General features: G+C 48.5%; 2 protein-coding genes across 3 annotated transcripts in view; one reads left to right on the top strand and one right to left on the bottom strand.

Annotated features, from left to right (window-relative positions):
- The first annotated feature begins 1,818 nt into the window (after positions 1–1,818).
- CYB5D2 (cytochrome b5 domain containing 2) lies at positions 1,819–12,986 on the top strand. Of its 2 annotated transcripts, none has more exons than XM_084822776.1 (4): positions 1,819–2,106; positions 4,387–4,506; positions 6,626–6,812; positions 9,994–12,986. In XM_084822776.1, the coding sequence occupies exons 1-4, from the start codon at positions 1,854–1,856 to the stop codon at positions 10,181–10,183; spliced, it is 750 nt and encodes a 249-aa protein (XP_084678902.1). In that variant the 5' UTR covers positions 1,819–1,853; the 3' UTR covers positions 10,184–12,986. The 2 variants fall into 2 exon arrangements, with proteins under 2 accessions (XP_084678902.1, XP_084678901.1); XM_084822775.1 differs by having other exon boundaries at positions 4,387–4,527.
- ANKFY1 (ankyrin repeat and FYVE domain containing 1) overlaps positions 10,808–16,734 on the bottom strand; it is a 75,399-nt gene continuing 69,472 nt past the window's right edge. The window contains exon 25 of the mRNA XM_084822774.1: positions 10,808–16,019. Coding sequence (XP_084678900.1) covers positions 15,887–16,019 — 133 coding nt within the window. The 3' untranslated portion in view covers positions 10,808–15,886. The remainder of the gene's footprint in view (positions 16,020–16,734) is intronic.

The following is a 16,734-nucleotide window of genomic DNA, read 5'->3' as shown; positions in this document are numbered from 1 at the left end:
CTCTTCGCAAGACCTGAGGTAGGAGCTTCGGATTTTGCAGCTACCTTTGGCTACCCCCCCATCACAGCTACGGCTAAAATTCCTCACGCTGCATTGCTTTCTACGGGACGTTCTTCCTTCTGCAGGGCTAGAAAGAAAAAAGGTATTCTTATTCGTTGCTTTCGAACTGCGGTGCTGGAGGAGACTCTGACGAGTCCCCTGGGCTGCAAGGAGGTCAAATCAGTCCATCCTAAAGGAAACCAACCCTGAGTGCTCATTGGAAGGACAGATACTGAAGCTGAAGCTCAAATATTTTCGGCCACCTAATGCGAAGAGAAAACTCCCTGGAAAAGACCCTGATGCTGGGAAAGACTGAAGGCAAAAGGAGAAGGGGATGGCAGAGGATGAGATGGCTGGATAGCATCACCGATGCAATGAATATGGACTTGAGCACGCTGCGGGAGAGAGCGCCAGACAGGAAGCCCTGGTGTGCTATGGTCCATGGGGTCACGAAGAGTCGGACACGACTGAACGACAACAACATCATGAGAAACGCCGGGTTGGATGAATCACAGGTCGGAATTAAGACTGCCGGGAGAAGTATCAACAAGCTCAGATACGCAGACGGTACCACCCTAATGGCAGAAAGCGAAGAGGATCTCAAGAGCCTCTTGTTGAGGGTGAAAGAGGAGAGTGCAAAAGCTGGTCTGAAACTCAACATTAAAAAAATGAAGATCATGGCATCTGGCCCCATCACTGCCTGGCATGTAGAAGGGGAAGAAATGGAAGCAGTGACAGATTTTACTTTCTTGGGCTCCAAGATCACCGCAGACGGTGACTGTAGCCATGAAATGAAAAGACGCTTGCTCCTTGGGAGGAAAGCTATGGCAAACCTAGACAGCATAGTGAGAAGCAGAGACATCACCTTGCCGACAAAGGTCCGTCTAATCAAAGCTATGGTTTTCCCAGTAGTGATGTATGGCTGTGAGAGCTGGACTATAAGGAAGGCTGAGCGCCGAAGAATCGATGCTTTCGAACCGTGGTGCTGGAGAAGACTCTTGCGAGTCCCCTGGACTGCAAGGAGGTCAAACCAGTCAATCCTAAAGGAAATCAACCCCGACTGCTCATTGGAAGGACAGATTCTGAAGCTGAAGCTCAAATATTTTGGCCACCTAATGCGGAGAGAAAACTCCCTGGAAAAGACCCTGATGCTGGGAAAGACTGAAGGCCAAAGGAGAAGGGGACGGCAGAGGATGCGATGGCTAGATAGCATCACGGATGCAATGAATATGAACTTGAGCACGCTCCGGGAGAGAGCGCAGGACAGGAAGGCCTGGCGTGCTACGGTCCACGGGGTCACGAAGAGCCGGACACGACTGAACGACTGAACAACAACAAAATTCTTATTCGTGGCACTTCTGCTACGTTTCTATACCGCCCCAGAGCAGAAGCTGTCCGGACGGCTCGCGCAAGCTAACATGCACATGCATCTTCTGCTTCCCACCGTCTTCATTTTCCTTGCGAGGCGCAGCAATTTAAAAACCAGCCCCCCCCGCCCCCCGCCCCCCGCCCCCCGCCCGATTCAAGGAACATTTCTGGCGAAAGTCAAGTAGGACCAAGATTGCACTTTTAATCCCGAAGTCCTGCGCCGATGTCACTCTACCCTTTTTAAAATGTTTTTGTCTCTATGGGCGCGCTGTCGTAAAAAGAGCGGGGCGGGGGAAGCCTGCCCGCAGGCCGCCCTGGAAACGCTGGCCAATGAGCGCCCAGGGAGCCCCGCCGCGTGACGCCCGCAGTGGCTCCGCCCGCGGCATCTTGCGCGCTGGCAGCCTCGGCTCCGCCCACGCGAAGCCGCCCGAGCCGCGCCTCACGTCATGCTGCGCCGGGCGCTCGCCGCTCTGGCGCTGGGCTGCGCGGCCGCCTGGCTGTGGCGCCGCGGGTTCGATCCCCGGCTGGCGCCGGGGCGGAACCGGGGTGCGGGGCCGGTGCTGAGCGCCGCCGAGCTGGCACGCTGCGCGGGGGCGGAGGAGAGCGCTGGTCTTTGCCTGGCCGTGCTGGGACGGGTCTTCGATGTGCAGCGGGGACGCAGGCATTACGGGCCAGGGGGTGCTTACAGCTTCTTCTCCGGTACCTGCGGCCCTATCCCTCTAGGGACCCTTCCTGAGCCCCGCCTCTCGCCCGCAGCAGCCCTCGGCCCCTTTCCCTGCTCCGCTGGGTTGGGTGCTGGATATGCAAATAGGTGTGAGGGGGCGAGCAAGACGGCAATGGCACCCATGACCTAGGGAGGCGGTGGGCTCTCCCACACTGGAGGCGTTCAAGACGGGGCTGGGCAGCCACCTGTCAGGGATGCTTTGGCTTGGACTCCTGCACTGAGCAGGGGTTGGACTTGATGGCCTTGTGGGCCCCTTCCGACCCTACTATTCTATGATTCTGTGAGGCTGGACAGCCACCTGTCAGGGATGCTCTGACCCGGATTCCTGCACTGAGCAGGGGGTTGGACTCGATGGCCTTGTGGGCCCCTTCCGACCCTACTATTCTGTGATTCTATGAGGACACACGGGAAGAGTCCTGTTGGATCAGACCAAAGGCCCATCTGACCCACTATCCTGTTTCCAAGGGTGGCCAGTCAGAGCTCAAGGGGCCGTGGGTCAGGCCTTGCTTTGCGCGCGGAAGTCGCAGGTTCGATCCCTAGCAGCTTCAGACAGGGCAGGGAAATTCCTTCCTGACACCCTGAGATGGGGAAGGTACCCGAGAGATACTGGCTAGGAGCTCCAAGACTGGATCAGAAAGCCGTAATGTCCATGTAGAGTTCTGATGGAAGATAACCCCAGGGTATAACACAGTACTGAGCTAGATGGATTTGGTATAAGGCAGGTTCCTATTTAAATCAGCCCTTTCTTCAGAAACATATGGACTAGAATCTTACTTCGATTTTTATGGGAAGGACTGTAGCTCAATGGTAGTCCGCACGTTTTGCATGCAGAGCATCCCAGGTTCGGTCCTCGGCATCTCCAGATAGTGCTGGGAAAGAATCCCGCCTGAAACCCTGGAGAGCCGCTGCCGGTCAGTGTCAACAATACTGGGCTAGGTGGACAAAGGGCCTCGTTCAGTATAAGGGAGCATCCTACACTGTTAAATGCCTGAGCCCAACTTGCTAACCTAGCTTAGGGGACGTAGGGCAGGTCCTGTGGCCTGCAGCTCTCTCCTCCAACACTTGCCTGCCACATCCCAGCATCTGCAGCCTGAGGCGACTGCCTCACTCTGCCTAATGGTAGGGCTGGCCCTGGCCCAAAGGGAGCGCTGCCCAGGCGATGAATAGCCTACGTACCATTTATCGCCCTACTACAGGGATGAACAGCTTGTGGCCTACAACTCCCAGCATCCTTCCCCGTGATAGGCTGGCTAAGGCTGGTGGGAGTTGTAGGCCTGAACATCTGGAAGGCCACAAGTTGTCCACCCCTGGTCTAATACCAAATTGCTGTGAATAAAGCTGTATTTATTGATCCGATAAATCGCTAGAAGCCTTTTAATTGATTGAAACCGTGTCTCCGGTTAACGAGGCTGCTGGCTGTAACTTAAAAACACACGCGCCATTAATTAAAGCACATTTGTATAGAGATCAGTGGTTGCAGGAACCATCTTAGGGGAGGCCTTCCCTCTTCTCTCTCCGCTTGCTTCCAGAGAGAGGGCTTCCAACACTACCGTTCACTAACTACCGATCAGTTAGTGATTCAGTCTTTCCCTCCACAACAGGTTTTTTTTGTGGTAAGAAAAAAGAAGCAGCGGTAGGGAAACACGTGAAGGTTACAAATGAAAGATATTGTCTCTGGACCCCCCATAAAATTCCATGAACAAGGCAAGGCCATTGCACAATAAAAGCCTCATCTGGAAAATGCTAATCCAACTGTAATGGACAAGCTTGCTCTTTGCTCCCTAATTCTTTTATTCCTTTCTTTGGAAGCTTTTTGTATTACTATTTCTAATGTTTCCTTCTCCACGGTTTTTATTATTTGAGCTTGATCATTTTGTTTCCTTTCCAAATGTACTGTTGTAGACGTGATTTCTTCAGATTTAAAATGATTGATGGTAGGAAGTTTGAATGACTTCTCTAAGGTGCAATCTTATGCATGTTTAGACAGAAAAAAAGTCCTACAATTCCCAGCATTCCCCAGCCAGCTGGCTGGGGAATGCTGGGAATTGTAGGACTTTTTTTCTGTCTAAACATGCATAGGATTGCGCTCTTAATCGAACAACAGCCCTAGTTGTTTCACAGGAGATCTCTCAAGGTTTGGCCTCTTACTGGATGTGGGGTGATATCATTGCACAATTAAGCTGTCCCTAGTGATGCTACACGTGTGTGCCATTGGCTGACAAACCCCCTGAGCTCTGAATATGTTGCTTCCTCAGGAAAAGATGCCACCAGAGCTTTTGCGACAGGTGACTTCACCCCAGTGGGACTGGTGGATGATATTTCAGGATTATCGCCATCGGAAATGCTAACCATCCAGAACTGGCTTTCCTTCTACAGTAAGAATTACGTGTGCATTGGTACGTGGCAAACAGTGGCGTCAAGGCAATCGCCACGCCAGGGTTATGAGCGAAATACATGTCATCACTGTGAATGGCGGGACCTCTGTACTGTGGGTCCCCCCTGGCGGGCAACGCAATGTGTCTCGGCCTATTCTGTTTTTATTCCCCCATCCGTGCAGCCGGGATGGGGTGCGATCACCACAGCCTTGCATGGCTGACCTTGCAGGGCCAGGTGGAGCAGAGTTTTTCCAGCAGCCTTCTATTCCTGAATTAATTTAAATTGAGGACCTAATGGCTGGCTCCATCCCAAAGACGTAGGATGGGGGACATGAAAATACCATTAAAAGCTCTTCTGCACCGACTCAAAGGCTTCATCGGTCCCGGAAGCCAACTCAAAACAGGCCTGTCTTGCCGTTTTCTTTGAGACTCTCTGCCCAGCTGGATTCAGGGCAAAGAAAGCAGCAGTAAAATGGTAGCTGCCAGCCTCTGGGGCTGTAATGGGGAATGCAAGAAGATGTTGTCTCCCCAAGCCAACTTGCTGAAGAACTTGCTTCAGCGATGAGGAATTTGTGGCCCTCCAGATGTTTTAGCCCATCAGCCTTCACCATTAGCTATGGTAGCTCAGGGTGATGGGAACTGTCGGTCAAAACATCAGGATGGCCACAAGTTATCCATGCCTGACTTATTTACAGCCTGCTTTATTCTTACACCTGAAAAAGGTTTACTTTTTAGAATTTGGATGGGAAGAATCACCAACACTACCAAGAGACATTGAACTGCCAGTCCTACAAATTGCTAAAGAAAATGTATTCCAGTTATCTGGCGCTAGCATTGACTTTTTGGGAGTCAAGGTAAACAGGTCGCTGGGATCTTTGCAGACTTGCTTATTGCTTCTTCATCTGAATGTTAATTGAGATCCACCAACTCCAGTCATTCCCATAGGTAAAAGAGATCGCAACCCTGACACATGTTAGCGTAGCTGTGTTTTCATTTGGAAGACAGCTGTGCAGAAAGCACCAAACATCTCTTGGCCATGGCTCACTTAGGTTTGATCTCAGGTTGGTACCTAGAAAAGCAGAAGGTTAGAAATCAGCCAATAGGCAAACGTTCTTACATGCTGCCAACAGATCTCTTTAATACAAGAAGAGAAGACTGAGGGGAGATATGATAGCGCTTTTCAAGTACTTCAAAGGCTGTCACAGGAGGAAGGCCACGATCTCTTCTCGATCATCCCAGACTGTAGGACTCATGGGCTCAAGTTATAGGAAGCCAGATTCCGGCTGAACATCAGGAAAAACTTCCTGACTGTTAGAGCAAGACAACAATGGAACCCGTTCCCTAGGGAGGCGGTGGGCTCTCCCACACTGGAGGCATTCAAGATGAGGCTGGACAGCCATCTGTCAGGGATGCTCTGACTTGGATTCCTGCATTGAGCAGGGGGTTGGACTCGAGGGTCTTGTAGGCCCCTTCCAACCCTACTATTCTATGATTCTGTAATTCTATGACCCAGCCAGGAGATGACTGTTCATTTCAGACATCAAAACTAACAATGGTTAAGGAAGCTTAACCATGGTTGGGCGTGATGTTGGAACCAACAAACCATGGTTCCGACAAGGAAATAGGAAACCATGGTTCAGAGAGGGTTTGTATGGAAATGCATACCATGGTGTGATTACAAACCATAGTTAGGCTGCTGCATCCTGGAGATAGATAAGAACTTGTGAAGTTGAGGGGATAGAAAACAAAAGCAGACAAGCAGATCCAAACTATGTTTTGCCAGTTGAATGTTGAAGATCAAACCATGGTTTGGCTTGATGTCTGAATCGAGGTGCTGTGGCCTGGGCAGGTCTACGAAGGAGTTGCAACCCATTTGGTTCTGATCCGCTGCCCCCCCCCCCCACAAGGAACAGACAAATTTGGGGCTGTGTGGGTAGGAAATAAATGTTTTGTTCCTTCTCAGGTCTCCAAGTAATTAATTGCTGCTGGTTTTGAAGAGCTAACATAGCCACGGGCCTCTGACAGAGGGTATGACTTGGAAGGAGGTTGGTGGGATGATTTGGGGAGCCGTGGAGAGGTTGCGTGATGACGGGTGTGTGTTTTCTCCACTCTTCAAAAGGCAAAGTGGCTGGGCGATTCTACCACCCGAACGGGGCGCCTACGGAAACTCTGCAACAGGCTCGAGCGCTCATCAAAGAAGGGCAGCGGTTGCAGGCCCAAGAGCAGGAGCAAAAGAGGCGATTTCCACCTTGCAACTCGGAATGGCGCTCAACCGGAGGGAGCCGGGTCTGGTGTTCCAAGCAGAGGTACGGTCTCCATACAGCTGGTGGGGTCAACAGAAGAGGGGTGAAGTGGCAGCTGGCTGGGTCTGTGGTGGTTCACCGAGACGTCCAGTTTTGTGACAGGAGGATGAACCAGTCCTCTTGGTGTCATGGTCAATCCAGCATGGTTGAAGGCTGGTTCTCAGTATTGTGACCTATTCAGTGTTGACAGGAGGTGATTTACTGTTTGTGCTAGCTGGGGGTTGCTATAGGGGGCATTGGAGTCCAACCCACTCCCCTTTTTGGCCTCTGACGTTTGAGAAGGCATGGTCCATCTTTCAGACAGCTCTTCACATAAGGGCTAGAACCTTTTTATTAAAAAAAATGAAAGCTAAGTTTCTGAGTTGAATACCAGAAATGTGCACACAGTGCAGTTGTACATGTATTTCCCCCAGTAAAACGGATGGGAAATAGATTACAGAACAGACAAAATAATAGTGGTACTAATTCACGAAATGCATAATTTAATCTCTGGAATTCACTGCCGCAGGAAGTGGCCTAGGTTTGCCCTGAGTTCAAGGGCTTTAAAGGGGGGTTAGGTAAATCCACCGCTAAAAACTTCTCTTGCTGGACGGTTGTATGGTATTTGTTATCTCACCGCAGGCTGGATTTGATGAACACCCAAGCATTTTAACAGCAGTGTTCTATTAGTGCATGTGCTCTGCATTTTTACTTTGATTTATAAGCCACTCTGTGATTTGTTATGAATAGTATATAAATTCAGTAAAAATCAGTCGTAGTAGCTAAACGGAACCTCCGTGTTCAGAGGGAACTTAATGCTGAAGACCAGTGGCAGGGAGGGCTCTTGCCTTTATTTTCTGCTTGTGGGTTTCCCAGCGGTTTGTTTGTGCAAAACAGACTGCTGGACTAGGTGGGCCTTGGACAGGGGTGGGAAATCCAGGACCCTAAAGATCAGGGGTAGGCAACCTTTCTAGGCCATGGGCTATGCTCACATCACACCTGTGTTAAAGAACTGGAAAACCCTCCCTCGTGCAGTTTGGGAGGCAGAAAACATGACACCTTTTAAACACCTACTGAACATGCACCTTTTCACACAGGCTTTTGCTGGGTTTTACCTTGGTTTTACGTGGTACATTTACAGTTTTAAAAGTTTTATGTCTTGTATTCTAGAGTTTTAATTGTGCACTGCCCAGAGAGCCTCAGTTATTGGGCAGTATAAAAATGTAATTAAAAAAATATTGGGGGGGCAGTTTGAGAAATTGTCCTTGGCCCCACCGCAAAATGGCTGCCATCGCTGGCATGGCAAAAGACAAAGTAATCTGCCCAAAAAATTGAGTACAAGACGGGGGTGATGACTCTGAGCCCCAACACAAAAAAGGAGAGAAACATTTCAGGATGCAAAGATCTTATTAATGAAAAGGCAGATGCATTTTGGTGTCTCAGTTTGAGGCCTTCTTCAAGGGGCTGTAACGGTAATGGTAAAAAAAGGACAACACATAATACGGTATAATTTTTTAAAAATGTATTGCAAGGTACACTGCAAAAAGGTCTGTGCATAGAATTGAACATAAAAAATTATGCACCATTCCACACTGCACACAAGCCTAGTGTGCAGTTAAATTGTATGCATAATTGTTATGTGTTGGCTTTCTTTACCATTACTATTACAACTTTCCATGAATAAAATCTTTGCATCCTGAGATGTTTCTCTCTTTTGGGGGGCTTACCTGGGATAGGTAACCTCACCAGCCTTTACACTCCATGAGATATCTGGAGTGCTGGATGGAGAAGGGCGGTTTCCTTCATGCATGGCTTGTGGGTTCGCATCTGCGGGAAACCAGGGTTTGGATCCATGGCGCCCAGGGGTGGGCAACGTCTTCCCCTCCATCTATTTTGACCTACATCCCTGGCTATGCAGCCCAGGGCTCATGGAATTCATAGTCCTTAAGGTGTCTGGGCCTACAAGTTGTCGATCCTTCACACAGCGCCTAGTTAAGCTATGGAATTCGCTACTACAAGACGTAGTGATGGCCACTGTAAAAGGGGGACAAATTCCTGCAGGAGAAGGCCATCTATGGCTGCTAGCCCCGATGGCTGAATACTCCCTCCAGTATCAGAGGCAGCATGCCTGTGTACACCAGTTGCTGGGGAACATGGGTGGGAGGGTGCTGTTACGCTCATGCCCTGCTTGTGGGTTCCTGGTCAACAGCTGGTTGGCTACTGCGTGAACAGAATGCTGGCCTAGATGGACCCTTGGTCTGATCCAGCAGGGCTCTTCTGATGTTCTTATGATGGAGACCTTCAGGCCTGATTTATTTATTCACATTTATATGTTACCTTATCTGCTAAAAAGCCACCAAGGTGGTGTACAACTTAAAGCAATCAAACCTTAAAACAAGAACAGTGAAAGCTTTCAAATGACACATTTTAAAAGGCTAAATTGAAAAGATGCGTCTTCGCGCCCTTTCTAAAGGTCAAAAGGATGGCAGCCATGCATAGTGCTTGAGGGGGTGCATTCCATAGTTTTGGGGCAACACAGGAGAAAGCCCAAGAAACAGGCCTCTGTGGGTCACGGTGTCCTCAAAAGGGCCTCTCCTGCAGATCTTAGTATTTGGGCAGGTTCACAGTGAGGCAGGCAATCCCTTAGATAGCCTGGTCCTAAGCTATTTAGGGCTTTTAAAGTTAAAAGCAACATCTTGAATGATGCCTAGAAAGCGACAGGTGTAATATGGTCCTGATACCATGTACCAGTTAGCAGCGTAGCTTCCACATTTTGAATCAGACAGTCTTCAGGGGTAGGCCCATGTAGAGCGTATTGCAGTAGTCTAAACGTGGGGGTACAAGGCATGGATGACTGGGCTGCCCTTTAGGCCTTTGTGAAGGCTGACCAACATATTCTTCCCCTCTTCTGCAATTCTGCAAAGTCACAGGCTATATACTTAGCCCTGTATATAGGTCTGGATGAAGTACTCATCTCAGTACTTAAGGCAATGCCCGCTCCAGAGAATAATCAAATGCTGTTCCAGCTTTGCTCAAGGGCACTGGTAGGATTTGGAAATGTCTTTGCAACCATAACTAGCTGTAAACGTTAGCTCAATTTGCGGCTACGTGCTATGCTGGCAATATAGATACATTGAACATACCCGTGCAATTTGTGTAGATCTCTCCTATGTTGCATTCATTTATTTTCTTTGAATGTTTGCAGTGGGGGAGTTAACAGAGACTGGAGCGGTGTCCCCAGGAAGCTGTATGAACCAGGATCCAGTCACAGCCACTGTGTGTGCGTGAAGACAGAAGGGCAACTGGGCAGCGACGGGGGATACCTGGACAATCCCAACTTGCAAGAATATGAAGGGTGCCACCCACTTGCTGACTGGTGTGCTTTGAAAGAATGAGCCAGCTCACACTCCTCCGCTTGTGTGTGTGTCGGTCTGGCATGCACTAGATCAAGCCCTGTTCAAGGAGACTTTATGATTTGGCACGATGTCTGAATTTGCAAACCACGGTTTGCAATCGAGCAGTGAAGTAGAACCTGAAACCATAGTTTGAAAGAGCTTTGCAAACCATGGTTTGGTCAGATGTCCAAATTGGCAAACCACAGTTTATGCCGATGGTTCTGCCTCAGATGGTCCCTTCTCACCTTTGAGCAATTAGAAAACAAAAGCAGACAAGCAGGTTTAAACCACTGTTTGTATCATTAGGAGCTCAAATCATGACTGATCCTACCATTTTCCTCTTGATTCCGCCTTCCTATTTAGCAAATTTAACTGCTCATCACCATTTGGTGTAATCCACAGTGCTTTCTTGTAGCTAGAGAGTGGCTTGATTCAGATACCACGCCAAACCAGGATTTGCATTAATTTTCGGTTAAGAGCCTGAAGCTCAAAGTGTCCTGTTGGAGGAAAGGTCTGGATCCTCACATCCTACCTTGCCCAAAAAAAAAAAGCAATTACAAGATAGCATCAACAACGTTCTGATATGAATTCTTCTACAGCCATGAACTCACTGATGCCATCTAATTCAATTAGGTTTCTTTATTACAAGAAGTTACACATAGGCATATAAATATTGGAAAAATACATGGCTTTCCAAGGACTTCAGAGGAAGTGTTGCAGAATAATAATTAAAAAAAACTCCCAGTGATTCACTCAAGACTCCGCTTGCTTTTTCAGCCGGCCCCAGAGCATCTGGAATGACAGGCCCCGTTACCGCAATAAACCCACTCCAGGATAAATCCACTGCCAGGAGGGGCAATAAAACGACAGAAACACCAGTTCTAAGACTAGAACCTGGTTCTCAAAGACAGGCGTGTGGCTGTATCACTCCAGGTAGGAAATACGGACTCATGTGACAGGACTGTTCCCCCATAAACAAACCCTGCACAAAGCAAGCTAGCCCATGGGGTGGACGGCTAGGCAAGAACTCCTCCCTCGTAGCTGCGGCCTTCTAGATGTATTGGACTACATTTCCCATCATCAGGCCCTTAGCCATGCTGGCTGTGGCTGATGCGAGTTGTAATCCTAAGGCCTCTCCAGGGCACTGGTTCCCCAGCCCTGTGCTAGGGAAATCTTATTGTATATGGGGAAGCATTCCATCCCATGAGCTTTCACCTGCCATCTGGCTGTACAGCCCAGGCAGGTATATCACCTCAGCTGCCATTGGTGAGAACCAAGTCCAGGGAAGATTTCTGTGTTGTGTGGAAGGCTGTGCAAGCCATCCCTTTTACAAGCAAAGCTTAGACATCTATTTTGCAAAACGATGTTAATCCTTTGTTAGTATCCCAATACGTGAAGCAAGTCAAGAGTGCACCAAAAACCTCACGTTAACCTAGGCTGAATCTCTGCGAGAGGGAGGGGAGCAAGCTATAAGCTATATGAAGAAGGGTGGAGGTGTCCTGGTTTTATAAGCCATATCAGTGTAAGCTCCAGATCCTGGGCTCTCCTGCCCAGCTGAGTTGATTCTTAACCTCCAGGGATCACTTCTGCAGGCCAATTCATAACCCCTTTAAAAAACAACCACCAACTGATGAGTAACTACAGCAGGCTCACGATCGCTCATGGGGGTTGCCAAAAGGACCGTACTCTTTCGAACTCGTAAAAGCACGCTCGCTCCACCAGAATGTGGCATCTCAAGATCACACATGCATCTAAGCATTCACAAGTCTGGTTTCAGCAAGACTCAGGTCAGGCCTTTGGCACCAGCAGCCCACGAAGGCATGACACAGACCGACAGCTGCCTAACAGTAGCCTTTCTTCTGCAGAAACGGAAAGTCTGTCTAGCGCAAGATACGGCAGCAAAGGGGGCAGGGGCAGAATAGCTTTGGCATAGTGGATCATGGAAGTGAAGTAATTGTGAAGTAAAACGCCCACTTTGATTACAAAGTCAGAGGCAAAATTGAAATGTGAAGGGAGCAGCAGCTGTAGCCAAGGGACCTTGATGGAATACCATCTTGATGGAATACCATGGAATACCATCCCTGGAATACCAGGGGGGGCCGCAGTAGTTGCTCTACTTCTGGTATTGTCCTTTCAGCAAAACAAATTACCTTACAAAAAGGTAAGAAGCTGGATTTAATCTCTTTCCATGCAATGGGCACCTTCAGAAGCTGCTACTCATGCTAGAGTACAATTGATTTTTGTTGTTGTTTAACTGATTTAGAAATGTGCTGACCAAAAGCAAAGGGTTTTCTTCTTTAGTTCACAGTACAAGTCAAACAGGGAAGGAAAACTGCCCAAAGACTCAAGTTGGGTACGTGGAACGGAACAAAGGGCAGACATTCCCTCTACACAGACACACCCTCTCAAATTGGCTTTTGTCATCACAGCTTACAAAGGTACAGATTTTCAGTATTTTGAGGGGTGTCTTGCATAGGGAAAGGAAACGGAAAACTCTTGAAGGCCCGAAAGTTAGGAAGAGGGATCTTTGCTGTGCAGAGGCCCAAGAGCAAGAGAAGGCTGCCCACAGAACTCTGGAATTGCTTCTGGAGTCTTAGGGGCTGGTCCAGACCGCTTTTCTAAGAGAAGATGGGCAGCTTCCCTCCCACCCTCCCCAAGAAAATGCCTGCAAAGTTTCAAACCCCAGACAAACCCATGATGCCCTGGTAGGGGACCAACATAGGCCAAGCACAGCCGGTGCTCCAAATCCTTACAGCTCCATCTGGAAATACCCAGCTATACGTTGGCCTTGTCATGATTCTCACATCTTTTTAAAAAATGCATCTTCAGTCACTTTTCATAATACAAAATAGCCTGAAGATTAAAATGAAGTTTCAAGAAGTAAGGAGTCTACATTGGCATAATAGATGGCTAAACAACCTTCCATATTACAAATTTCACAAAATTTTACCTATCAGATTTCTTGGAAAAATACAGTCAAGAATTGCAGGCACCAAATGCCCACCAAATCAGTCTCTTTTAAGGAGTTCCACTTCATAGCAAGTCAACTGATCAGGTTCTAATGCAAGCTACAGCAAGATGAAATTTTGTGGACCTTTGATCCTCTGTAAAGCTGTCATTTTTCACCCCCTGCAAGAAAGGGAGTTTGCAACAACGAATTTAGCCTATTAAAGTTAATGTTGCAGCAACTCAGCCAATTTTACAGGCTACCACTACATAAAAGCAAGTGAAGCATCATGTCCTCAAGCATTACATCCATGCGCTAACCAGCAATGTAATTTTTCTGGTGACACAAACTTGGGGCCAGTCAGTTGAGTAGGCTCAGACTTAATTGTTTTATTAAAAGTGCTTTACAGTGAGTATTTTTGTGCAACCCAACCAACTCCACCTAGAACCCCAAAATGTACTGCCTGAGGGCCACATCTCATATGAGGAAATTCCATATTCTCATTCCCTGTCGCTGTGGGTTATCTGCTTATTTGGGGGGCAGCTTGATGGTCATTCATTTCTACAAAGTTATAGCCCGGAAAGGGTTATTCCGCTTTACCCAATTAGTCAGCTAGTGAAACGCACAGAAAGCCAGTTTAGGAAATGTGTATCTATAAAGGGAACTGTTACAGATAAACAGATTCAGGTGGCATTACCAAGATCGAGTCAAGCCCAATAGCCCGCATTTGTGAAGTCTTAACTTGCCTTGGACAGACAATCAATAAACATAGACTATTCCCAAGGGAAATGCCATGTTCTCCCACAAGAAGCCTACTGCAAAAGGCATCCCCCAAAAGGCATCCCAAAAGAGCTTAGTCTTTCAGGTGGAGAGACAGTGCTGGTACAGGTTAAGTGCACAGGGAGCAGACAGACTCGAACAGGAATTATTCCCAGAGGAGACGGGGGGAAAGGACAGTATCCCCGAATCCATCACCCCACATAACTGGAGAGAGCAGAGTTCTAGTTTTTCCCCCGACAGCAGTTGGAAGGGCAAAGGAGCAAACTGGAATCCAATTTGAAATGTACTATTTTACATCAACCTTTTAAGAGTTTCTCCCCCACAAAAAAGTTGTCTTTTACTGCACACGCCCAGGATTTTACCTAACATAGAAAGCCATTATATCCTATAAATCACAGAAATATAAAAAAAGTAGCACTCTGGTTTCAGCTCTTTTTACATATATAACATTACAGGACACATTAGTATTCTAGAATTGGGAGAGGGGGTCCAGAGAAGAGAAAGAATGTGATCTGAAGTTATGAATGGTATTTCCCTTTTCCCCCCACCCTTACACATACACACACACACACTGAAAAGTAGTGGTTACTGAAGGTTAAGAGACACACACATCCCAACTGATTCATTCATGGAGCAACAATGGAAGGCTTAAATACGTCCATCTTCCAGGGTTTTGTTTTGTTTTTAAGACGGCAAAAAGCTTTATGCTTAAGGATGTGGTGGTTTGACGCTAACAGAACCTTCTGTTTGCTATACCACAGTCGCACGCACCTGCCTCTTGTGTTTTAAGGGTCTGCTTTTGGAGGGATCCACTGTGGTGTGGGACAGATAACACAAAATGCTATCAGCCCCAGAGCAAAATGTGTGTGCATCCATGCCCATGTTGTGTGCGAGGAACAACCGGAAGACAGGCCATTTATATCTGGCCTGGAAATACAGAGACATCAGCGTGTGTGGACTGGATACAGAGCTCCTCGATGGGGCCAAATTACCATGATTATCTTGGAGAAGGCCTCTGTGCAAAGCCACCTTGGCTACCCAGGGTTTGCAGACGCAGCTCGAAAGGGATCACCACCTTCATGGCAGACACTGTGCTGTCGCTCCCGCACCCCACCCGTGTCATCATCTAAGCAAATACACCACAGTAGCTCCAGCACCGGATTCTCCAATACCCACCTCTACCCCTTCCCCCAGCGTCACCGTAAACATATGACTATTTGCCAAGTCACTGATATGTTACTAGAGGATCAGCCCAGAGCTTTACTTCTTCTTTTGAGGAGGCTTGATTGGATTTGGGGATGGGGCTAAGGCTCTGGGAGCTGTCATTCAGGCTCCTTTTCAACAGGAGAAGCTGTAAAGCTTTTGTCATAAGGCCACATAAAAAAACACTCTTCAGCAATGCATTAAACAAAACCCTGTATAAAGAAGATAATTTCTTTTGGAAGGGGCAGTGACTGTGCATGGTACAGTTGCCCGCTTTATGCCAAAGCTAGAGAGAGAGAGAACACACCAGAATGTTCTTTCCAGGAAGGTAACAAAAGGGGCAGATCATCACACGGAGTTACCCAGAAACTTAAGTGCTGACGATATTTTAAAAAAGAACCAATGTGATAGGACTTCCGAGCAGCCTAGTCACAGCTTCACGGCCTACCAAGACCTGTTTAGTCACATGATCAGCAAACGCAAACTCGTTTTTCGATGCCCTGCACTGACGTCAGTAGAAGGCCCGACCCAAATCGCGTTTGTTTGCATGCATTAGCTCTGCCACTGTCCTTAATTGTTCCCAATCCAGTTTCTATCATTACAACTATTAACATTCATACAAAAAAAATGTATATATACTGGAATACAGCGTTTGCGTGGTCCCTTCAGTCGATCAGAGTCCGTTGTAACCGGAAGACAAAGTACGCGCTCCCCCCGTCCCCACTGGAGGCTGCTGCAAGGCGCTGCCTGTGCGTCGCTCCTCTTGTGGACAGCTAGGAGACTCCGCCCAGGGTCAGGACGTCAAAGCATATGTTGCAGACCCGGACGGGCTTGTTCAAGTCGAACTTGATGATGGGGATCTCCTTGGTGGAACATCTGTGGCACAGCAGACGTCCACAGTGCCGGCTGCAAGGAACATTTTGGGGGCGGGGGGCGGAAGAGAGAGAAAAGCACATTCAGCTTGCCGTCTTCTGCCTGAGTGCACCAGACACACGGTCTCTCCTCCGCTTCCAACCTCCGGAGAAATGTTTAGGGAGAGACAAGGTTGCCGTCGTAGTTGTTTTTAAATCTACTCAGAGAATCGCAGGACGTTTCTGCCAGAAGCCTCCCTGCGCTCATTCTCCACAAAGCGGCAGCAGGGCATTCCGAACGCCGCTTAAAATACAGGCCCTGGCCTGGACCCAAGACCGGCCGGCCGGTTCCGTGTGCCCGAGAGAGATTTGGGCTTGCGTTTCTCCAACGGCAGCCTCCTGTCAGACGCAGCTTGTGATACGAGATGGCTCGGGGGGGGGGGGGGCTGCTCAAAGTAAAAGAAAACCTCCTCTGGACATGTCCAATTCAGGCAACCCCCCCCCAAAGGTGTCTCCATACAACTCCAGCTGACAGCTGCCCCCCCGCCCCCTCCTGCTACCGACGGCCACTGCCTCCAGGGTCTCAGGCGGAGATGTCCTCCCACAGCCCTTTCGCTGAAAGCTGACCCAGGATTCCCCTGCAGGCAAAGCACGTGTTCTGCCCCCGAGCTGGCGGCCCCTCGATCTAAAGTAGCTCTTTGGGGCATGATACTGCTTACAGCTTCCCAACAGGAATGAGACAAGAATGTCGAAGTCTCAAGGGACTCGTT

The sequence above is a fragment of the Heloderma suspectum genome, chromosome 16 (assembly GCF_057233095.1).
Source record: "Heloderma suspectum isolate Gila_16-S chromosome 16, 16-S_ref, whole genome shotgun sequence".
In the NCBI taxonomy this organism is placed as follows: domain Eukaryota; kingdom Metazoa; phylum Chordata; class Lepidosauria; order Squamata; family Helodermatidae; genus Heloderma; species Heloderma suspectum.
Note: the sequence above shows the minus strand (reverse complement) of the source record. Positions and strands in the feature narration are given on the sequence as shown.

Bases quoted from the DNA above. Each gene is read 5' to 3' on its own strand.
- CYB5D2 (XM_084822775.1), top strand. From the start codon at position 1,854: ATGCTGCGCCGGGCGCTCGCCGCTCTGGCGCTGGGCTGCGCGGCCGCC. The intron at 2,107-4,386 runs GTACCTGCGGCC...TTGCTTCCTCAG, and splicing joins TGCTTACAGCTTCTTCTCCG to GAAAAGATGCCACCAGAGCT. The intron at 6,813-9,993 runs GTACGGTCTCCA...GAATGTTTGCAG, and splicing joins GTCTGGTGTTCCAAGCAGAG to TGGGGGAGTTAACAGAGACT.